The sequence below is a fragment of the Seriola aureovittata genome, chromosome 7 (genome assembly GCF_021018895.1).
Source record: "Seriola aureovittata isolate HTS-2021-v1 ecotype China chromosome 7, ASM2101889v1, whole genome shotgun sequence".
Lineage (NCBI taxonomy): Eukaryota > Metazoa > Chordata > Actinopteri > Carangiformes > Carangidae > Seriola > Seriola aureovittata.
In genome coordinates, this window is record NC_079370.1 from 17,434,725 (window position 1) to 17,459,773 (window position 25,049).

The 25,049-nt window shown below is 39.6% G+C and overlaps 1 protein-coding gene across 1 annotated transcript; it reads right to left on the reverse strand.

The window, feature by feature from the left end:
• Window positions 1-1,240: 1,240 nt before the first annotated feature.
• LOC130171629 (tumor necrosis factor receptor superfamily member 11B-like) lies at window positions 1,241-24,170 on the reverse strand. Its single transcript, XM_056379692.1, has 6 exons — window positions 23,984-24,170; window positions 14,501-14,728; window positions 12,406-12,550; window positions 5,707-5,916; window positions 3,307-3,531; window positions 1,241-3,214 (listed from the first exon to the last, which is right to left on the reverse strand). Exons 1-6 carry the CDS (start codon window positions 24,029-24,031, stop codon window positions 2,820-2,822), a joined length of 1,251 nt encoding a protein of 416 aa, XP_056235667.1. The 5' UTR covers window positions 24,032-24,170; the 3' UTR covers window positions 1,241-2,819.
• Between the last annotated feature and the right edge of the window lie 879 nt (window positions 24,171-25,049).

The window sequence follows — 25,049 nt, forward strand, 5'->3', positions numbered from 1 at the left end:
GACGGTGTGCTGATCAAGCAAAATGAGGTGAATTCTTTTAAAATACGATGATGAGTCAAAAAAGAATCTACATGTCTCTCATTTCCTCCTGTTTCCACAGAATATGAAAACATAATTCAATAGTTTAGGGGTATTTTTATAATTCACAGAGATACTGTTTGAAATGTTTCAATACTGGTGTTATAAACAATGAGTTTTACAACCACAGGCCAAACAAACATTTGATACTTCACATTAAGAATATAAAAATGTTTTTCTTTTAAACTCCTTTCTCTAAGAAAAAAATCCAAGCTTCCCAGATGCATCAGGACTTAGTTTCACATCGCCTTAACTGAAAGCAGCTGCACAAGAACTTTGCCTGAATAAAGTGTACATGCGTATGTATTAACAAAAATATGATTTAAATCAAGAAATACAGTGGCTTCAAAATTTTGCCCATCAGTCCACATCCAACATGTTTTCAAAACTGAAATCTCTCATTTACAAAAGTATTTACACCCTTAATTCAGTATTTTGCAGATGCCACTTTAATTTGTCAGGAATTATTAAATTCATTTAAATTAATTAATAATTCAATTAATAATTTAATTAATTTATATTAAATTACTGAGAAATAAATAAATAAATGCCAAATAAATGAATAGATACAGTTTCTTCTTTGGTAAGTCTCTACAAGCTTTGCTCACCTCGATTTGGGCAGTTTGTCTAATTTCTCAGACAGATTGGATGGGAAGTGTCTGTGAGTCACCGTCTTGTGGTCTCTGCACAGATGTTCTTTGTTGTGGCTGGACCTCTCAAGCACAGTCGGAGACTTGTCCTGCAGCTTCTCCAACACTGAGTTGGTGGTATTCTTTTGGACGGTGTCCTGTTGAAAAGTGAACCGTCGCTGCTGTCTCATCTCAGGTTGTTTACACTCTGCAGCACGTTTTCTTCAAGGATCTCTCTGTGTTTGGCCTCATTCATCCTTCCTCCATTCTCACGCTTCTCAGCAGCAGGGTCTTCCTGTCCCTGGAATATGCGCACTGACATGTTGCCAAAGTTGTACCAGTGTAAGATCAAGTGGCAAGAAATAACATAAGATGCACTGTAATGGAGAATTTTATTCATTCGGCCCAGCGTTTAGTTGAATGTTTAATGTAATATGTATGCTTGGAAGTGTTTTAAATCGATTGGTACACCCATGTTTAGTTATAAAAAGTTCATGTTTATATTCTGGCCAGACAAGAAAAGAGTCTGAAAATCTGTTTCTAACTTAATTTATCTTGTGGGTCACTTTGAACAACATGATGGATGTAATTTTTTCTTTTACATAATACAAACATTAAAATTTAATACGTCTCAGTGTTTCAAACCGCGCAGAGTGCACAACACATCTCCATGGCAACAACCTGTTAACATCTCTTTGCTGCAGCCTGGGATGTATGCCATTAAAACTGCCTGTGAGTTTAACTCAGCTGCATACTCATGACGCATGTGAAGAGTCGAGCCTTTGATCCGGATCTGCAGGTTGGCTCCCAGTCGCCATCGGAGGAGGAAACTAAAATGCCCAACAATTGATTCATCAGTAACTTATTCAAAAATGTTCAGACAAATGTGTCTTTTCAAAAAACAAAGTGGTTACACATAGAAGTGTTTAGTAAAGTGGACAAAGATTTATTAGCTCTTGACCAGTGGCCGGTGGTAATGAGTCCTGTTAGCTAATATTGTTTACAACATTAAAAGACAAAAGCAAAACATTAAAGAAAAAAATTGAACCTGTTTAGTTTTTCTGTTCAATCACAGCAGAAAAGACCAAAGTCGACCATTCATCTGTCTGCCAGTTGCTTATTTATGAAGACAATGCATTTTTACAAACTGATTTTAATCAGACGTGAGTGTTCACAAGTTACACGAGCTTAAAGAGGACCAGTCAAGCATATATACAATATAGATAATACACTTAATAATATAAAAGTAATAAAACAAAATATAAAACAAATATCACCTCATGAACTTGCAGCATTTGGAATCCAGTATTTCTGATGAAGTAATAAAAACAAGCCTTTACATATTCAGAAAGTAAAACTATTTTTTTTAAATAGAAAACAATTGCACTCCTTTGTACATTCATAAAGCTGACAATTTATATATATATATATATATATATATATAAAAAAAAAAAAAATCAGATGAGCTTTACTTGCCAGCAGTCCAGAGCAAACCAACAAACAAAAGGAAAACTGTAGAAAATACATGTATTTCATTATGAAACCAAATCCTTCCTCTCAAACAGCGAGAAAGCAACAACAATAACAACACAACATCTGCCAGCCCATCTTCCATAAAATAGTGTGCTATTTACATCTTAAATATTTTCTCTTTTTTTCACAGACTCCGGTCAAAAAGTTTCCAGGAAACATTTTTTTTTTTTACTTTTTGTTTAGGTCTGCCTGAAGTACACAGATGTGTGATAGTGTTTTTCTTTATTTTAAGGCTTATCAGATTCATTACTGCAGACAGGTACTGTACACTCGGGGTGAAGTTATGAGCATCCCTTATTACATCATATAATCAAAACCTTCTTACTCTGGCGTAGAAAAATCAAAGACAGGAAGAAGAATTTATCTTCCCATCTTGCCTTTATGACAAAATACCTCTAGGCTCCATGTGCATAGCTTGATACCATTTGGTGATATCTTAAAGACCTGACATTATCATGTGGCCCCTGTCTGTTACTCTTTCACATACATTTATCCCCCTGTTCACTTCGTTTTTACGCGTTTGTGTGTCGACTTTTTGACAATGTATTAGTGTCTTTCCTATTTGTACCTCCCATTTCCTTATTCATTTAATGGCTTATGAGCCTTAAAACACAACTCATCCTGAAGCATATTGACAAACATCTTCTCATACATCTTGTGTGTGGAGGTGGCTCCTATGATGCGGCTGATCTTCTTCAGGCCTTTCAGCAGATAGCGTGGCGCCCCCTGGCTGCGCAGCACCCTCAGACTGTGAGACAGACCTTTGGCTAGATCCAGCTCGTAGTTTGCTGTCTTCCAGAGGTGAAGAAGCTCCAGGATGTACTGTCTGGGCAGGCAGGTGGAGACCACGGCCCGGACGTCCTCCTGCTTTACTTTCACCCCTGGCAGGCTGTGGGTGACCTTCAGGAGGTCATCCAGGGTCAGGTTCTTCAGGCCGTTGCAGCGGGAGACCTTCCTCTCACAGTGATTCACACCTGGAGGGACGGGATACAAAAACATTAATATACAATTGCAGGGCTTGAAATAAGAATTGGCTAAAACTATAATGTGCAGATTTTGTTTGTACCTTGAATGATGCCGTACAGCTTGTCCTGGTCTTTGTTCTGCTCCCTCCACAGTCGCAGCAGGTGGTGGACCTGCTGCTGAGGAGAGCAGGCCTTCTTCAGCCTCTCCAGGCTCTTACGATCCACCCTCCGCCCCGGAAGACTCTCCATCAGCCGCTCCAGGGGCACCGAGGACAGTCGCAGCGAAGCTAGATTCTGGAAGACTGCCTCCTCACACAGGGTCACATCTTTAAAAACAGTTTTAGATTTTTAAATTATTATAACATTAAATGAAATATGATAATGTAGATAGACATAGTCCATGAAAGAAATTATGAAACAAACTGGTGAAGCTGTGGGACTTCTGAAAGCTTAAAGCAAGAGGAAATCTCAAGAGCAATCTTACAAATAAAAAGTTATCAGTCCAGCGCACGCTGAGGTTTTGTTGCATCAGTCGTACTTGTTGTGGTATGACCAGCAGCTTATGGTGGCATATGTTAGCTAATGAAAGCAAACTTTAAATAGATATTGCTGCATAACTGACCCTACTGAGTCAGTTCACTGATGTAATGACACTTTTACCACTTTCCAGCATTGGTCATTTGTGGCCACAGTGAGTGCAAAAACTACATAGTCTCACTTAAATTCTCTGACTGTGGCTTTATTACATGAGGATGAGAGGGAAATGGGGATGAAGAGGTAAATGTGCTCTTGAGGTTTTTTTCAGCAAATTCAATTATAAGCTTAGTGGGTGGTAGCTTCACATTATGCAATTGAACTCATGACCAGTTCTGCTCAAATTCATTCTCCACAGAGGTTTCATTCATGGGACACAGGTGACATTCAGACTAGATTCTGATTGTGTGGTTTGGTCTCCAGGTCCCATCAGCCTGTTATATGTCTGGATTTGTTTATGTGTGTTTGCGTGTGTGTGTGTATAGTGTTGACTTGTAATGTGACCACAACAGAAACAAGGATTTCCTCTTTCTGTTCCCCATTGACGGCACAGAACCACTATTGACATGAGTGTGACCAGCAAAACCAAACTGAGCCTGCCTGTGTTCCTCTGCACCAAAGTGATTATAGCTGCATGACCTACTGAAGTGAACTGATTTGAGCTGTCATGAAATGTGCTGCACTATCCTGCCGGTTTGCACCAGACATACGCCTATCGTATTTCATCAGTATGTGTCACACATTTCTGCAAGCCAAGATCTCACAAGCTTTCCTTATAAGGTAGAAGCATTTTTGTGAAGAGTAGCATTTTCTTTTCTTTTCTCTTTTTTTTGAAATCAGAGAAACCTTAGCCGTACCTGCTCCCATTACAGACAATCTGACACCAGTTTTATATCCAGGGCAGCCAAAGCTGAAGATTATATGATTGTGACTGTCCTACAAGTGCAAAACATTTCTGCATTCATGTATGTGTGAAAATATTTTCTGATTGACTTGCAAGAACAGGAGGGACACTAGTAAACATGAAAAAAATGTGAATTGAAACCGAGGTTGGTGTAGTATTATTGAGTTTAATGTTAGGAGGATATTAGTTTTGTTTCTCTGATGTCTGGATGTTGTAAGTGTGGTTTGGTCAATAATTGACGTTGACATCCCCGTGGTTATAACAAAATCACGTAGCTTTGGGAATCCCAACTGTTCCAGGATTTGCTGCAGGCAGCCTGTGGTTGTGTAGTTAACAGGAAGACAATTTGTGGATGAATGTGTGATGAGAGCATCACCCTCCCAGAGGGACACCAGTGTGCGCTGCACAGTACGCATGAGTGTGCCCGGGTCTGTGCATCTGCATGTGTGTTCCTCTGTGACTGTGGTTTCTCAGCTCCTTGGAAGTCAGCGTCATATCTGAAGCTTGTCCTCCAAAATGAATTGTCAGCGGCTGTCATAGTTAAAGTCTGAGTAACAAAGACTAACCAGCTCGTCTCTCATCTCATTTCGCCTTGACTCAGTTTCCTCTGTTATTGCAGCTTGAGGATGTGATAGTTAAAAAAGTAATTGACCCATCATGGGTCATTATGACATTAGTGCTTCAAACACCCCATTCAACCCTTTACTTTGGCTTTTCGCTCTTGTGTTGGTTTTCAGGCACGCAAAAATTTGGAAAAGAATGGAATCTGGACGACAAACCTGACCGAGGAAATTCCCTGCATTCAGGAATGAAAATGACCACATGTCTGACATAATTCTCTTCTGGTTGATTTTAAATTGTTGACAATTGAGGTTTACTCAGAATCATAATCACGTGTGTGTGTGTGTGTGTGCGTGTGTGTGTGTGTGTGTGTGTGTGTGTGTGTGTGTGTGCGTGTGTATGTGTTGTGCACACACTGTACAAATGATATCTACCCTGATTCCAGCCTGCTTTTGAAAACCTATTAGAGATTAAGTCTCACTGCAGTATAGTGTGTTCTCACCAGTGTGGCACAAAGTGTGATGCTGAGAGCACTCCAGTGTTGCCGTCTTGTCCTGACATTGGCTGTCTGAAGTGGACGTGCCCCATCTCAGTGTCTTCTGGCCCAAATCAGAGCAGTTAGTGTGTGGTTGACACGGCTCGGTGGAGGAGCCGCCGGTGGAGAAATGACCAGCGGGACATTGCTCACAAACAGTGTCACTCACGGGTGTACCTGGCGGAGATACACACAGTATGTTGGTATATTAATTTTATGAATGAAAACATTATTCTGAGAGAGTTTATACGGTTAAAAGACAATGTGTAATTTTAAACTGTGAGAAAACACTCAATTGCAAATTTTTCTGATTTTTACTATCATCAGTTTCATCTTACGCATCAAAGCATTTTTCAGTGTGAACATGATGTGCACAGTTCAGCCCATGAACCAAGGCGATGTGTTCCAAGAACTAAAACCACAGCGACATGTGACAACCCATCATGAAGACAGATGACTGTGTGATTATGAGAATGACTCACACTGGTCTTATTCACTACACACAAAACTTCCTCAATTTCTATATCTATATTTCATTTTCACACTTTTCACATTTCAAACACACTGTTTTAGCTAGAATATTATGTGCAATACTTCATATTATATGTATAATTCTATCAAAATATAAATGCATTAAAAAGTATGACAATAAAATGTCAATCTAAATTGACTAAGAGGAAAGAAATGTGCAATAATCTTATCACATTATAAAATATGTAATAATAAAGTAATAATATAATTTGCAAATAATATCTGAAACAAATTATCAATCATATCACTCATTATGTACCTTTCATTATTGATTTATGTGTTTAATTGACCATAACTAGATGTAATAATGTGACCTATTTATCTAACCCAGAAAATTATGACACCCTGCAAAATTTTAACAAATCTACAGTGATACTATATTATGTTATTCAGAAGTTACCATGACACCTTTACAGTAAACCACGATAGCTTCTGGTACATGACCCAAGGCACACATGACGATATGACAGCCAGTTCATGGCTCACATCCTCATTTTTATTCTTATTGCTGAAGTATAGAAGTGAAAGCCTTGTGGGAGGATGAGCTACGCCTATATCAGATTTAACCTTTGACTAATTTCCCGCTATCAGGGCACAATGTGCTCTTTCTTGAAAACATTTCACCATTTAGCTTTAATGCATGAAACCACCAGCTGATATGCATAAAGCAAACTGCAAACTGCATGTTTCCTGCACCACTGATGACAAAGCATGTACAATACAGGTCTGAGAATGTGTTAGCGTATATGCAATATAGTTTCATATGCTAGCGTGAGTCTTTTTTTTTTGTTTTGTTTTTTCTAAGAATTTCCGCTGTCTGTGCAAAATCAGCTCGTTAGCACTTCACCATCATAAGAAATAGGTTTGGATGTAATTTAAAGCAGTCGCACTAGCTGTACTGTCTACACAATGAGGGGTATATTAATTAACTAAACTGACTGCAATTAAATGCATATTTTAAAAAAAACATCTAAACATAAAGAAGAGCTGAAAGTCAGTTAGTCGATTAATTAACTACTTTAATTAGACTGAGAAAAAATATTTAGCAACTAATCAGTGTCTCAGCTGTAGTGACTTGCTTTGTTTTTCCATCTTATGAAATATTAAACCTTATAATAGCTTGATGAATCTGGTATCCCTGGTCAAATTGTACCTACTTATAGCATTTTCTTATTATTGTCACATCGCATTGAGGTCTAGTTATGGTTTTGTCCTGTCTCCGTGTTTTGTCTTGTCATTTCCTGTTTTAGTTTGAAAAGTTACTCTCCTCTCGTTTCAGGTCACTTCCCTTTCCTCATGCGTCTCGATCTGATTGCCCTCTGAGTGTTTTCACCTGTTGCCCTTGCCCAGTGTTTGAATAGTCTGTGTCTCCCTTTGTCTTGTGCCAGTGTGTTTCGTCTGCGTGCGTGCACCCCATCTCTTTCTCACAGCCCTTGTCACAGCGTTCCTGAAGTTTTGTGTTCTTCTTCCTCCAAGAGAGAGTTTTGAGTTGTAAGTTTATATCCTAGTTTAGTTTCATAGTTAAGGATTTCATAGCCTTTTGTTTCCTCCGTGTGGAGTGATCTTTTGTTATTTTGATATTTTTCATAGCCTCATGTATAGTGAGGCCTAGGTTTATAGCCTATTTATTTCTCCACTTGGAGGCCCTCTGAAGAGCCAATAAAAACAGTCAATTGAACCCTGCATCTGTGTCCTGAGTCCTTGCCTGGTCGTGACAATTATCTGTCATTTTTCAATCTGTTGTCTAATTTATTTTCATATTATGTGTTTTAGACTTTTTTTTAAATCTGTTTTTGCACTGTTTTGTCTGACAACTTTTTATGGTGTTGTCTAAGCCAGGTCAAAACAGGTTTCCAATCTCAATGGGACTTACCTGGTTAAGTAAAAATGTAATATATAAAAACAAATTTAAAAAATATATTTTGATTTCTCTGACAAATCAAGCTCTTTGATGTCATTACAGGGTTTTAGGGAATATTGATGGGCACCTAAAATTTTACAGACCAAACAGTCAATCAGTCAAGAAAATAACCACAAGATGAATCAATAGTAACTGTTGCAGGCCTCATAATAAAGGAAAGACATTACTTGTATTATTCAATTCCATAAATTATTGTTTCTTTCTTATATACCGTGTTACCCTGTGTCTTTCCTAGCTGCTACTGCTCAATAAACTCAGTTTCCAAAAACAGTTAAACCAGCTAGAAAGACTTAAAAATCCAAAAAGAGACAGAATCAAAACTAGAAACTGCCAAACCAATAGATCAAGGACTGGAGTCATGAAAGGCATGTGTTGTCGGGAGACTGAACCATGGGTTTTCTAACATCCTGTGGTTTAAAGGTTTAAACCGCAACTCAAGGCATTACATAATAAGTCCTTCAGCTTCAAAAAGGGGAATCCCCTGAACTGCTGTCTCATGTCTGCAGTTTCAGTACTTTCAAGTCCAATCATAGACCGATGTTAGAGGAATTTATGGGAAATGTTGTGTCATCTTTGAGCAGTGTCAGTGCTACAGGGGTCACATAATAACCAGCATCCATGGAAATATGTTGTTTCATCTATGCAGATTTTGGTCTCAGGTCTAAGATGAAGTCATGAAAGAGCGGTGCCAGTTCGTGCTGTGATTCCAGTAGAAATATCAGATTCTGTTCACTGGAATGTTGGAATTCAGCAACAGCCTGTCTTTATGTTGCCCACAATCACTAGTGACGCACGCAGGAGAAAATCTGCAAGGAATATCAGGTCAGATATATCCACCATGATAATGACATCCTTGGTTGCGCCTGGTTTAATAACTAGCTAAGATTGCATTTTGTGCTGTATTGTGAGGGAAAATGGAAAAAAAAAAATGTAATGACTGACACTGATGTTGACACCACAACAGATGCAGATGTGGCGAGAACCCTTTGGAATGACCTGGTTTTCTGCATGAATTAGTCATAAAATTTGATCCGATCATCATCTTAGTCACAAATGTACAGAAGCAGTGTCACCAAGCTAATATCACACAATCAATCCAAATCTTTTGAGTCTTTGCTGAACACACTCATTAAACATTCACAGTGCTGGTGGAAAAAGTAAGTGAGCCCTTGGATTTAAAAACTGGTCAAACCTCTTTTGGCAGCAATAATCACAAACCTGCACAATGTTCAGGAGGGATTTTTGGCCTGTTCTTCCTATAGAGCTTTTTCAGCTCAGTTATTTTCTTAGGATGTCTGGTGTGAGCAGCTCCACTTCAAATGGTGGACTTTCATTCTCCAGTGGATTTAATTTCATGCTTATGGTCACTGTCCTCTGGCATCACCCAACTTCTACCGACTTTCAGCAGGGGGACAGCCACCCTGAAGATGTCCTGTAAGACACCTTAATAAACGTGGGAAATTAATATTTTCCTTGATGATGGGGAGCTGTTTAGGTCTAAATCATGATGCTCCCTCGATCCTGCCTCACCTTTGGGATGATATTTTCATGTTAGTATGTAATGCCTTTCTATACCATAGAGCTGCATGTTCTTCCCAAACAAGTCAGCCTTAGTTTCATCAGTCTGTAAAACATTTTCCCAGGAGTGTTGTGGAGTGTCAAGCTGCTCTTTGGCAAACCTCAGGGGCACAGTAATGTTTTTTTTTTTGGCTACATCTGTGGTGCCCATGGCAGGACAACATGCTCCATACAACCATGCACCATAATTTGGATATGGTAGACTAATGAAGAGAGATGTTAACCAGCTCCAATAATTATTTTAAGACTTTAAGTGTTGTTGGATGTTTCTTGTTATATCATTCTGCGTTGTGCTTTTGGAGTTATCTTAGCTGGACGTACACTTCTAGGGAGAGTAGCCACATTTCCATTTATAGACACATTGTCTGACTGTGGCCTGATGAATATCTAAAGATCTGAGATGACTCTGTAACCCTCTCAGCTTTATGCAAATCATCAGTTCTTGATCATCCTGATGTCTTTGTTGTGAGGACTGGTTCACATCAGCAGTTTCTTGTGAAGACCAAACTCAAAATGTCAAAGTGTCTTTAACCCACACATCAAATCTTGTTTCATTGATTAGATTCTAGGTTTGATAACTCCTGACTCCATTCAACTTTTGTTGATGCCATTAGCCGAGGGGTTCACATAAGACAAAAGTCTACACTGTGAGTGTTTTAATAATGTTTTCAATATGGACAAAGACAATACAAAGATTTATGTGCTATTTGTTAAAATTGATTTTGTTTATAATTGTAGTTTGATTGCGGATCCAACGAAGGTCGATTTATACATGAACAGAGTTCATTCCAAAGGGTTCACTTACTTTGTCTTTCCACTGTAATTGAGTTCTGAAGTGATGATCTGCTGCTGTTTCAGATCTTGATATCAAATTGTTCACACAATGACTTAAAAGAAATCTCTATGGTAGACAGTATATATGAGTCTGTTCAGGTTGAACCCGGTTTCAGAGAAATCTAAGAGGAAGCTCAGCTTCAGTAATGTAGGGGAAAGGTAATGCCATTTAATTGAGACAAAACAAACTGATCAGTGTCTTTAACATTTCCTCTTTAATTATGCTGTAAAATATGCATAATGGTGTACGAAGAGGAACAAGTGATAAAGCACTTTGGAGGAAATGTCATTTTCTCTTGCTGATTTTAAAACAGCTGGAGATAAGACAGACCAGTCATCCTTTTTAACTGACAGATAATGTATATAACATCATAATCAAACACCTCTACAGTATATCACCATCACTGTTATAAACACCTGCTGGTCTCCTGCAGACAGTAACAGGAAGATAAGCTAAACTTTCTTTTTTACAATTTTAGGATTGATTTTGGCTTCGTTTAATGCTGACAACTGCTGCAGAACATTTTGACAGTATAGTATTATCTCAGGTAGAAGCCACAAAAGATATTAGGATCAACAGATTCATGTCAAATGTGAAGGGTGCTCACATTACTAATATGTAACTGAAGATTATTTAAAGCTTCAATAAAAACAAACATGAATTAGTCAACTTCCTTAACTCAGATAAACTCCCCCTAAATTAATCAAAACTGAGAAATAAAAGCCACGTACATACGGAGCTATGAGGAAGTAAGGCCTGGACTCCATGGAAAATCACATTAAATCATTCAGATTCATTTGACACAAATTGCACGCAGGTGAAATAAATTAAATATTAATCTCCCATGTGATTGTATCCCATGACTGCATGGGATACAATCATATGGGAGATGGGATGCATCATCTTTTTGTCTTTGGACCAAGATCCAGAAGAAAGTGACAAAGAGAAAGTGACATTGTGGCCATACAACATAATAGACAAAGTATATATGCGATTTTGGTTGTGTGTGTGTGTGTGTGTGTGTGTGTGTGTGTGTGTGTGTGTGTGTGTGTGTGTGTGTGTGTGTGTGTGCGTGCGCGCTAATAAAAGAAAGAAAGAATTTCAACAGACAGACAAAGAGCCAGAGTCAAGCTTGGAAAAGAGATGTCTGCATCTGGAACACATCTGATTCACAGACGGAGTGGATGGCGAAAGAGACAGAGGGGCTTCCAGTGATAGGAGGAGACAGGGCAGCTCAATGTGAAAGAGTGATCTCTAACTGATGTGTGTCTTTGCATTGGCAGCGTGAGGGTTCCTTCCAGACATGCCGGTCCAGCGTATTTGGAATTGAATTGATTTGAGAGAGTGGAAGAGTAAAGCAGTCGAGAAGATTAAAGGAAAGACAAAATAAACAACTTTGGGTTTCTACTGAAAATACTATAAACGTATACAGTACATACTGAACTGTATATAGATGTGTACACATGGTCACACTCATACTCACAGATCCACATGTATCCCCATAAACACATACACACGGACTGCACTTTTCTCACATTAAAGAGCTGAACTAAACTGAACTAAAGCAGTTGAGGCTGTCTGCTGACTGAATTCCTAATTTTCTCTGGTGAGGTACAGATACCTACTGTTATTCATTGGTTTTCTGATTTAAATCTAATTTATACGCTGAACGGATGGACAGAAAACCCACAATATAACCGGGTGTCTCCTTTATTAGATATATGTAAAACAAAAGCAATCTACCATCACAAGTGACTTTACATAATAATAATAATAATCTTAACGTTCATCTGAGTCTTACCTAAAGCTGTCACTCCGTAGCCAGGTGGACAGGTGCTGTGTGTGATGCAGAACTCCACCACTAGGTGGAAACCTGGAGCACACTCACACAGCTGGTCATGGGTGCTGTTACAGTTCTGCTTCACTAACTGCTTCTCTTTACACACCTGAGGACAGCAAACACAGAGGGGCACCGTCAGACGCTACAAACCTACTGACACTGATGGGTGCTGCTACATTTACACAATAGCATACAGAGGAGCACATTATTGATATGTACATATGTGCACAGGAAACATGGTAATGTAAGACGTGCTGCTTCACAAGCTGCCTCCCGTAACTTATAGTTAAGATACATCAGAGCAGTCTGGTCCATAGAGACAGAGGAGGTTTCTCCTCCACTGTCTTTCAGGGAGATCAAAATATTTAAAAGAGTAACTGGTTGAAATAAACATTTAACAAATCTCAGTATCATTTAGAAAATAATTCTTTCTTTGGAAAAAGTCTGATATCGAAATTCTGATTGATATGCTTCAATAGTGACACCTGCAGGACAGGACAGAGGGGAGAGAGCAGTCTGTGAAGTGATGGTGGGGGACAGAGGAGGATAGACTCCTGCTGTCCCTCTTAGGGAAGTATTTCTTATATCAATTTAATGTAATTATTCTTTTATGCTCATCTGTGATTGGCCAAAACACGTAAAACAATGCTCCAACAGAGGACGTCCTCCCTAACCAGTCCACAACCAGAATCTCTCTACCACTGTATTTTATGTGATTGTGACAAACTGGTGGTGAAGTGATAGATTCATACAGAAGGAGCATCTTAGAAAATAAATTATAACAGGTCCATTGCAAAACATGTAAATTGAATATACAATGTAATTTAGAGTCCAAAATTCCTTCGTTCAGATTTCCCTTTCTCTTTTTTTATCAAGTAGTAGCAATAGCTACTTGCGTTAACCAATGTAACAGTTAGCTTGTAGTAGCAGCTCTGAAGATTTGGACTGTGGCGTGGCAGTGGCAGAACAACGCCAGGGATCGGATGGAGAGCTCCGCACTGATGTCGCAGCCTCAGGCCTTGCTGCCTCGCTGGAGACGTGTGGTGGCTCGACGACATGCTGCTGCACTCTGCTCCCTGGATCCCAGTAAGGGTGACGGACTGCTGCACAGGCTGCACGGCGTGGAGGATGTTCAAGTGAGTCAAGTGAGTCTTAACACACTTCATTTTTGCTTTGTTTTTAACAATTCCAGATTTTAATGATTTATGTTTTTCCCTTTTAATTTAGGGTGTTGTGTAAAATTCCCACTTTAACCTATTGGGTGCTGCGTCACCCCTCGTTGGACTGACAGGCTTCTGGTGATATATTAGGCACACTACACCCAGTTCATTCACATCCAGAGTCCACAGTGATTGTTCTTAAGAAATCTTGCAAACCATTGTTTTACTGCTTACTTTTTACTTCAGCCAACTAGCGTAAAATAACATGACACTGTGGGTTGGTTTTCCTCATGTCCTCCCCAATTTTTTGAGCCCCCAGCTGCCATTGAGATACATATAGTATCTTAAAAAATGATAGCACACTAGCACAGAATATAAAAACACCTCAAGGAGACCATAACAATAGTGGCCGTATTACATAATTTATCCAGAGTGGCAGAGAGGAAAACATCTAAACTCTGGGGGAAGATCACTCTACCACAATGAGCACATTCAGACTTTACTTTTAGAAACAACAACTGAAGTGGAAACGCTGGTTTCAAAAAATGACAGATGCTGTACCAAAATGTAAACAAACAGTATGGTCATGCATCTAAGGAAAAGACACCAGAAAAACCACAAAGGAGTAGCATAAAGGACAAGCCGTAGGATGAAAACATTAACTTTAGCAGAGTTCCTGACCATGATATGCTGCAAGTTCAGATTTGGCTGATTCACTCAAGTATGAGTAGATACACAATGGAGATACAGAAACTGGTGTTTTCTCATGAGAACTACAGTCACACCGCTTAAAGTGCACAGTGCCTCAATCAGAAATGCAGCTTAGGGGCCTGTTAAGATGAAAAACAGAGAATTAAATATTAAGATGATGTAAACATTTTGGCCCTTATACATACCGAGGTGCAGTATTGGCACGTATCGCCCCAGTGCCAGCTCTCAGCAAAATGCCTCTCAGGACAGGGCTGACACTCTGTAGGTGTGTCAGCGGTGCAGTGTTGCTTCACGGCTGTGCCAGGAGGACACTGGTCACACAGAAGGAGGTCAGACGTCACGGGGTCGCGATACTGGTACTTCGGCGGTATGGCCTGCTGCTGGAAGGCCCAGGAAAGAGAAGCTGTGAAGAGCTGTAACAGAGGGAAAGTAGCACTGAGTCAACAGCAGTGACAAAGTCTCTAATAAAAACCCATCTCGTGCACAGCTCCTCTTTGGCTAAAGGTTCAGATATTTTTATATTTTGGAGCACTCGCCAACCCAAAGCTTCCAGTAAGTGAGAGTTGAAAGAAAGGTCAGCGCTGTAAAGTTGAAGCTCCTGGTGGACACGCAGTGCTAAAGTGATTTCCTCTGCTTTGGAGAGTGAAGTTCAGTGAGTCGCGGGAGAAATTCAGAAGCAGTTTCATGGACACAGATTACTGCACAGGTCCAACCTTTCAAACGGTAATGACGGTAAAATTTTAATCTTTGTACATTTGCTGACTGTTTATGTTCCTGAAATCATAATCATTACTTTACTAAATGCTCTGAGCATGATTTTATCCTGACTATTAGCTCTGATTAGGGTTTCGGATTTATTTTCTTGCACTTTTGGCATATTGTCCTGACATTTTAACGGTTTTCCAAAGCTTTTAAACAAATTCAGATGTTTCAGTCATGCCAGCATTCTGCTCATATTAAATTAAAATTTAATAGCCTATGACACAGGATTGTAGACATTAATTGTTCAGCCCTGTGTTCTCTGACCTCACCAGTGATCTACTCATGTCAGCAGCTCTGTAAGATAGGCTGCTTTGTAGCTGAAAAGCATCTGAAGTGATTCCAGGGTGATCTACAGCAGTTAAATAACGCCCTGGAGCAAGAGCAGACCACACCCATATATCTTTTTCCCCCCTAAAAGCAACCCATCCGTATGGACGCATTGTACAGTGGGTGGCTGCTGGCGAGAGTCTGAGACGGACATATGTAGCTATTTCCTCAAAAACAAGCCCATGTATCATCGCCTGAGCAGAAACTTTGGCCTAACCTAAAATCTAAGATATCAGTTGGTGCACATGTTTGACTTGTAGCCATGCAGCTGGTCGAGGCCACATGCAGACCAGATGTCACACAACAGGCCCCTTCCACCCTGAAGGCCCTCAGCCATTGGCTCTGTGGACTTTCCCGTTGGCCAGGATACATCCTCGCTGCTTGGACAAACTAACAATAGGCCGTCCTTGCATTGTGTGTGTGTGTGTGTGTGTGTGTTTATGCGTGTATGTGGTTTTCTGCTTTCCACCATCTTTGTTTGTGCATCTTCAAAAACAAACAAATCCATACAACAAACAACTAACTACAAAACATTCATGCATGTGCGTGTAGGAGTGCACGCATGCAGGAATGAGTGTGTTGCTGCATATTTGCGTGTGCGTGTGTGCGCGCGCATATATATATCATTGTTCATTTCCAATTACTGTCTTCCTCAGTGTTGGTCTGTTTGCTCTGTGGTCTCCTCTCCTGGCTGCTGTTCATAAAGAGAACTGTTGGAGGTTACTGGGCTTTCCCCATTCACAACCAGAATACATAACACACCACTGACCTCCTTCCTGTGTGTGTGTGTATTTGTCTTCATCCCATTTACCTTAAGTACATAACTTGCCACAACAAAACACTGTCTACTAGAGTAAGTGTACGAGTGTGTGAAACAAAAGAATAAATCATTCCAAAGAGTGTTATTTTCAGTGTGTGTGTGTGTGTGTGTGCACACGTGAGGTTGTGCATCTTTCATTCATTACAAAATACCACAGAAACCTTTTCATCAAAAAGGTGTGTGAGAGAGACACCATCTGCCATATTGATCTTATCTGTTAGCTGTTCATGTAGATGTGTAACTGTATTTGTGTGTTCTCCCCTCATGATTTATGACACTATACATATATGCCTATATATTTACAGTACATCAGCCTGAAATGATGCAAAACATGAAGAAGAAAAAAAATGTGTGGGTTCACTTTGAATCCTTCTATTTCTGTTTCCTTTTGCAATGGAGATCATTGAAAAAGAAAAAGTAAAAATAGATGAATGGGTTTCACACACCATAATAGAAACCCAAGCTTCAAACAGCCCGGCGAACGCAGCGGTTTTCCCGGCAAAACCTATCGACCTCTGAGCACAACATTTGGTAGAAGGCTTTCAGGGTACTGCCACTTGCTGTGCAGTACCCTGACTGCATGTGTTTGTTTGTAGTATGGGTGGCCCCAGCGGGAATCAAACCCATAATCATAGTCTTGCTCTTCAAATTAAGAGGCGTATGTACACACTATTAAGCCGTGAGACCACATCCAATCAATTCAGAAACATCAGGAGGGTGGAGTGCACTGAGGGTCCGACAGAGGGTCACCTGGGTTTTAGTTCGAGTCAGGATGAGTTTACTGGCTGAACTGGAGCCTCCTCTGTCATCAGAGCCAATGAGCCCGTGCACATGTGGAAGGGGTCAGGTTCGTACTGTTTTTCAAACCCTTCATACAGCACAGTAGTTTGGCAGACTATATATATTAAAGGAAAAGAGTAAGAACAGTAATGTATGTTGAAAAAAATCAAAGCACAAAGGACATATACGTGCTCATGGATGTTTATGTTAATAAATCAGATAAATCCCTTTCAAACGATTAAAAACATATATGTCCGGTGCAACCTTTGCTGCTTCTCATTCATTCTTTTATTTTTCCTGATTTCATGCGCCATTAAACCTGTGCAACAAAATAAATGAGACTCACTGCTAAAATAATAATGAAAAATAGAAAAAAAATAGAAGTCATCACTAGTGAGGCATGTGAGCTCACACTGAATACCATTGTAGTCTGGAACCAATTAGCTTCTACTTTCTACACCTCGTTTTGAGGAGGATATTCAACAGACATGACCCATTTCTAGTGGCTTTTACTTGAATAATGTCCGATAAACTGTCCACACTGGGTGACTGAGCCAAATCTAGATTTTAAATCTAAGATTATATGACATACACATAAAAAAAATTTCCACTGAAAAACCTTGGAAATGTTTAATTTCTTTCGTTAACTGGTCATGTCACACTCTTCCGAAACAGCCAGCACATTGGCCTTCTGCTACAGAAGACGAGACAAACTGTCAACTTTTTAAGAATGAACTAATTGGGAAGATATCCTTTGGCGTGCAAGAGTTCATCTATCAGCAGCTAAAAGAGATATTGAACTTTTCACCCTCCTTGTCGCCTTAGAAGCTGCCATCTGACGACATCACGGACGACCACTGGAAACCCAAATTACACAGCAGCTAGGGGCCACTGACAGCCATAATTATACTGTTAGCATCATCAGAGCAGAGCTCAGCGAGAGTCATATCCTACATGGAGCACAGCCAGCTGAGAGGAAAGGATGGATGAAAGTATGAAGGTAATGATACAGTCTTACCTTCCCTAAGCAGCTGCCGTGAAGAGTCCCTTGAGCAAGACACAGCAGCTGTTATGTAAATGATTGTAACTGATGAGAGCAGGATGTGAAGCAGCTTGTTGGAAAAAGCGGGATCACTCAGTCGCCATTTCCCAGACAAATAATGGTTCAAATAAAAACACTACATATTTACACTGGTCAAATCATCTTCATCTTCATCTGATATACTTTTCTTATGTCAACAATCCCAGTAAATCCCATTTGAGGTACAACTTGTGTTTATGCAGGGCAAAGACAATTTTTTTTTTTTACTAGTTCTTTAAGAAAGAACATATACACAAGGCCATGCTGTATCGGGGAGATGGATTACGCTTCCCACAACAGGCAGCACACACGAGACACAGTGAGAACTCTTTGACGGCTGCTTCCCCACTCTGTTTTTATCTATAGAAACATACTTTGACCAAAATATTTAATATGGTTTTGATTGTAATAATTCCTTAAATAATGCCAAGCCTTTGGCTTAGGAGGGGTTTTGCTTTTCTATGTCCTGTAAGTTGTCAAAAATAACATAATAATGATAATCTGCAGTAATGTGTTATGACGGCTTTGTATTTTGGTGACACAGGCTCAACTGCATTTGAGCGCTGCATGACAGATGGACTGTAGTGGCATAAGCACAGAGTTCAGACACCTGACGAAAATAGTCTCAAAAATAATCACAACTGCTTTCCATATGAGCTCGTAAAGATAGCAGCGTCTGCAGATAAGGGGTGATATGTGCTCATTCATTTTACACATCTGTGAAAACATATTGAATTAATTAATAAATATAAGTTAGAGCTACAATTCTTTCAAATGTGTTCAAAAAATTGGACATGTAACTCGATGACAGTGTCTTATCTTTGGCAAATATATTTTGATTTGTTCTTATGTGATACAAAAGGTAAATAGATAAATATGACACAATCAGTTAGGGCAGGAAAAGAAAAGTAAAAAAAACTACTGAATGTAATTCAGTAAATCACAATTACATTTTGAAATAGTAAACATGCCTTCCCTCCTGTTTGGCAGTGGAAGCTTTGAAAAATGCATCCAGAGGAAATTAGCCAGAGTATTTAGCTAACTTCCAGCAGACGGGGGTTGAGGCTCAGGGGTTACACTGAATGTGCAGCACAGTGAAATTCAAAGAAAGAGGAGAATCAGAGCTTGGCTTGCCTGAGGTCAGCTTTAAATTCATGGCATGAGGAGAAGAGCCATGGCACAAAGGGACCAAACCACACTACACCAGCTCATCCACCAGGCACATGGCTTCAGTTAACTTTTGAACGCAGGTGGTCTGAGGGGGGATTCCAACTGTGCATGTGTGTGAGTGCGTGTGTGTGTGTGCATGTGTGTGTGCGTTCATATGAAGATGGACTATGATCTGTTTTCAGTCATACACAGACAGATAAGACATCTATCATTAAACGGTTATTGAAAATTCAAAGCTATTACAATAATGCAGTGTTATATTAAGTATATATATGTTCAATAATGCACCTCACACACTCCTCCCATTATCTATATAACAGTGCTTCTGATTTTGAATTTGCTGCTAAAATGATCAATGATCTTAATGATTAAACTGAATTGAGTCTGAATTTATGTGCGTGAACAATATGAAACATGACCTGAAAATTTAAAACATTTTAATGCTGTTTGGTCATTTAACTAACTCCAGACAATATATTTCAAACAAAGCTGAATTTTCAAAAACATTTTTCGATTCTATTTTCTGATGAATAATCAATATGTCATGTCAATTAGAGATGAAATGTTGATTAATTGGCCTTAATGAGAAGTGTTCTCTGGCTCGAGCTTCTTAATTGTGATACTTTCTCATTCCCTTTGTTTTCTAAGACATTAAACTCAATATGTTTCGTTTCTGGGCTGTTGGTCGGACAAAACAAGAACCCCGAATATGTCCACTTTCCTGACATTTTATAAACCAAATGATTATTCAGTTACTAGAGAAAATAATCATAGGTTGCAGTCCTAATGTCGATTTTGAAAAGAAGAAAGATATTTTAGTTGTCCTCCTTTCGTCCAGAAACTCAGACCAGCAACTCTTGAAACAAATATAGAAAAATCATCCAGTGTCATATGAGTCCAATCAGTAGAGGAATGTAACTCAAGTTCTGGACTTAAGTATATTTTATGATGCTCCATTACACTTCAGAGGGAAATGCTTTTTACTCCACTACATTTATTTGACAGCTAACTACCACTTACTTTACAGATTAAGAGAAAAAGAAAGAAAACATGTGATAAGATTATAAAATACAATGTAATGTTTAAGATTAAAGCAGTGGTTTCAAATCTGTTTGGTTTGTGACCCCTGACAGAAAAGGTAGTGTCTATCCGGGGCTTTTGGTCACATTTAAGATGCCTAGCAGTTGATAGCAATTCCACCTTAAACTTTTTGGGTGGTTTCAGTTTGAAGCCCAAAGATATAAAATTATCCAATATTTAAAAAAAAAAGCAAATATCAAAAAATGAATAAAAGTTTGTGCAACTTTTCATCTTTGCTACGCCATGAATCATCTCAAAAACCCTTCAGATTTATCTTGTGACACAAGCGCCCTGGTTGGGAACCACTGGACAAAACTAAACTTAAAAACTTCAATAAACCCATTTACTTCAGTAAGATTTTAAATGCATTTAGTTTTACTTGTGATGGAGTGTTTTTACAGCATGTATGTATGTATGCATTGAAACTTTTAAAGTGAATGATCTTGATATGGGTATGGAAAGAAAAAATAAAACAGTAGCTGCATTTATTTGGAATAGTTTACACATTTAAGCAGGAAGATTTATATTTTCTGGCTGTCAAGATTTTAAGCAAAATAAATCAAACTCCCCTCATGCTCTTGCATATCTAGTGTCAGATAAACATTCATCAGAGACATTTGCATCACATCAGTTATGCTGTTTTTAATATGACATAAAACAAAGATGAAGGCCTGTGTGCGACCATGACACTAATACAACAGTTGTATCTCTTTTGCCTACTCTCTTTCTGCTCTTTGTGTCTCTTAATCACACAAACACATCCCCGCCCACACACACACACACACACACACACACACACACACACACACACACACACACACACACACACACACACACACATCTGCTATCAATACTGTTGAATGAAAAGGGGAAGTTAGGTGTGCGGAAGTAGCTTCCAGAGGTAATCGTTGCTTTCTGAATAAACGTTTGTACTTGTTTGTTTAAAACATGTTGATCCTGTACCTTTACACACCCTCTGTATGTACCCTCACTTCCTCACCCTTTCTCCAGTGTTTGTCTACAAAAAATAAAATGAAAAGAAAGAAAGAAAGAAAAGAAAAGAAATCATGTCGAGTCTGGCCAAGCGACCTCTCCGTAGCTTTGCCTATCTGCGTGTGAACCTGGTGCTAGGTTTGGGGAAGTTGGCAGCTGATGCCAACGGCCACAACAGAGAGTAAAGGAGAGGAGACATAAAGATAAAGACTGCCCCGATAAGAGATAGTACATACCTCGCTCTTCCACCACACATAACGTGAAATATGTCAACAAAAACCCAAACAAAAATCAGCCTGGTATCACCAAATGGCATATGAATAAGTTTCCCAGGTCATTTCACATGTTATTGTTATGCATATGTAGCTTTTCATGTGTCACTTCACATCATATAATTTTTCTACTGAGTCCAAGCCCAAACCCATCACTTAAAAGACCGAAATAACACGTGAAAAGATTGAAATGCACGCGAAATATTCTTAAAAGTGGCGTACTATTTATATTCCATCCCATGATGTCATGTAGGTTTTCAGCAGACAGGACAACCACATGTTTCAGGAGGGTGCAGGGGAACAGGAAGAGCACACAGGTGTATGAGGTGCATTTCCCACAGTGACCTGTAGACAAAACAATGTTTTGGACACAAAATTGTCTCTTTAATATAGACTTACTTACAGACTGACTGAGCGGCTGGGTGTCTGACAAGTAGGAAAACAGACGCAAAAGGTTTGGGAGACCCAGAGCTGTGCAGATGGACTTATTGGCTAGATGTTGACAGTCAGGACTGACTGACTGGTTGGACGACTGACTCACTAGTTGGCGAAATAGATGCTTGTGCGGTGAGCCAAATAACTGTCTGACTAACTGAATGAAGGATAAACATAAGCGCACTACGTCAGAACACAATTGTAACAACAAAATATTTGCCTATTTTAGGTCAATGGAAGAGTACAGACAGCGGAAATACTCTGCATGGATCGTGACATATTAAATGATGGAAGAAAGCACGTCAACACACACATTCAGTTATATTTCACCGCCTTCTACACCTACTTAAAACAACACATGTTAACTGACCATGCACCTCACAAAATCTCTCTCTGTCTCACACACACACACACACACACACACATACACATACACACGCACACGCACAGGCACACACAGGTACGGGCAAACACACATGTAGCCCACTAGGCTAGATAGTGGGTCCAGTGTTACATAGCTATCGCGTACAATCTCTTTCTGGCCTGATACACATCTGTACGTGAACATATGCAAAACCCGCAAAGGCCCCAACACAGCCCAACATGCAAAACACACCAAATGAAATAACTGCTCTGTGCCCCGGAGGCACACATTTAAAAACCGCCAGAGAGGCGTTGTAGAGCAAATTAGTGTGAAGACGGACCTACATTGAACACCACCTACTGGCAACACACCGCATGTCTCTATTTTGACAGTGTAAAGTTTCATTCCTTTCAAACATGCTATAGGAAATGTGACCCATAGTCAACTTCCATTCATTGATTTGAATCATAGATCTTGTTTGTTGGTCCCTTTTGTGGGCGCTGAGTGAATAAGAAGGTGGGCAGAGCTTCAGCTCCATTCATCATCAAAGGCAAACAACCTCCATTATAAACAAAGTATGATTTATTTCAAAGACTGAATTTTCCTTTAAAAGATCTCACAATCATTTAGCACTAGGAAACATACTACATTTGATACTCGCTGTCATTAGTGCTATAAACCCACAGAAGCTGGACACAAACACCACAAAACATTGTATTATCTCATGCAACAGCTACACAAATTACATCTTCAGTGGTTAAAGTTGAAACAGCTTCAACATAAACTAAATATTACCTGCACAAGCTTGTGTTGCAGGGCTGCTATATGAAACTGTATTACATTGTCAGGTGTTATTTTGTCCACACCCTCTGCCTAGTAAATATTCATGTCAGCCCTCACAAACTAGGTTTGGGTGCATTTGCCCTCCGTTCCCTGGCGGTATTTCACAGCAAGAAAATCTACCCCAGTGAGGGAGGTGTCATGATCCCAGTGTCATGCAAATATACTACACAAATACTGTAGCCTGATATAGTGGAGGGATTTTATTTTTAGCTTTTAGATGAGTCACACATGCATGCCATGTAAAACAGGTATAATGTATAAGGAAAACGGTCTGAGTATGTACTCAAGTAGCCTGATGCTCGCAATGGTATAAACCTGTAAGAGATCGTTTCCTCAAAACCAGTGATGGAGAAAACAAGCTGCCACCAAAACATCTGATAACTGGCTGTTATGCACACTGATTATTATCATTATCGTTATTATCATTGTCCCCCTGTAATAAATTAGTCATCATCAAACTACCTGCACAGGCTGTACAGAGGGAGACATGCCATGCGAATACTTTGCTTTTTTCTGTCTTATTCTCTACTGTGAATAAATCTGAACTAAGGCGACTGCCCGTAGCTACCAAAACTGACTCAACACGCGTGTGTGTAGAGCAATAATAATCCACGTCTCGCAAGAATTCCACCGAAAGAAATAACTTAAAGAGTATGAAATGCGAGTCCTTCAGTAAGTAAGTGTCAGATCAGATCAGCGAAGCATGTAGAAGAGCAGCAGACAGATACTCTGGTTACTCACCACTATCAGTTTCATGGCGGGGTTGGATTTCACAATCCGAGCGCTCATCTCCTCTGCGTAAAAGTGAACTGCGGTGTGATTGGGGTCTCCATCACAGATCGGTACTTATACGGTACACAGAGAGAGAGGGAGAGAGGGAGAGAAAGGGAGAGAGAGAGAGAGAGAGAGAGAGAGAGAGAGAGAGAGAGAGAGAGAGCATGTGCCCACCCACCTAGCTGTTATCCAGTGCACAGCCCTCTCTCTGTCTGCCCATGTTTCTCCCTCGCCCTTCAGTCCTAAAAATAAACCGTTGCATCCTCAGGAGTTGCGTTGTTGCGATGATTACGCGAAGTAGTGAATCGTGTGGGCAACATGCAGAGGAAACAAAGCAGGGTCTGAAAAACAGCATCCAGTGAGCAGATCAGATGAGGGGGGGGGACCCATTCATGGATTCAATCAGATGAAATCTACTTTTTACACTAAACAAATATTTCCCAAAGGACCCCTAAATACAGCACATGGAAGACAGGAAGACAGGGCCTGGGGATAAAACATCAGTCTCAAGTGTCAAGTTGTTTGTTTGTTTGTAGAGTAAATAAAATACAGACATATTCCTGACAACTGGAGCACTGAAGAATAATACAGTGCTGAAGTCCAGTGTAACCATTTCCATATTTAAATTCAGTGTGAACAAGTGGTTTTTATATGACAGCCGGTCTGTATTACACCTAATGTGTCAAAGTAAAAAAAGAAAAAAAAGGAAAAAAGAAAAAAAGGTAGTGTGAATAAAGAAAGGCTTTCCAGGATAAATGTTTTGACTCCTGCTTTGACATCACATAAATACAGTGATTGACAGCTGTTTATTTGGACCAGCCAAAGTCATTTCATAAGATGGGTTCTGCTTATTTGAACACGCACCGAGGGAAACTTGGAAATGTTGTCTCAGTGTAGATGGACAACAGTGTCCATGTGCAGAGAGGAACTGATTCAGCCTGGAGCTCTAAGCATCAAAGACCAAAATATAGTCAAACTGAACACTCATGCTTCTCTACCATGCTGGTTCACAGAGCTTAAAGGAAGTTGCATC

Coding starts and splice junctions, on each gene's coding strand:
- LOC130171629 (XM_056379692.1), bottom strand. CDS start 24,031: ATGAGCGCTCGGATTGTGAAATCCAACCCCGCCATGAAACTGATAGTG. Junction 14,729..23,983: donor CCGCCATGAAACTGATAGTG/GTGAGTAACCAG, acceptor CCTCTGTTACAG/CTCTTCACAGCTTCTCTTTC. Junction 3,215..3,306: donor GCTGTACGGCATCATTCAAG/GTACAAACAAAA, acceptor CCGTCCCTCCAG/GTGTGAATCACTGTGAGAGG.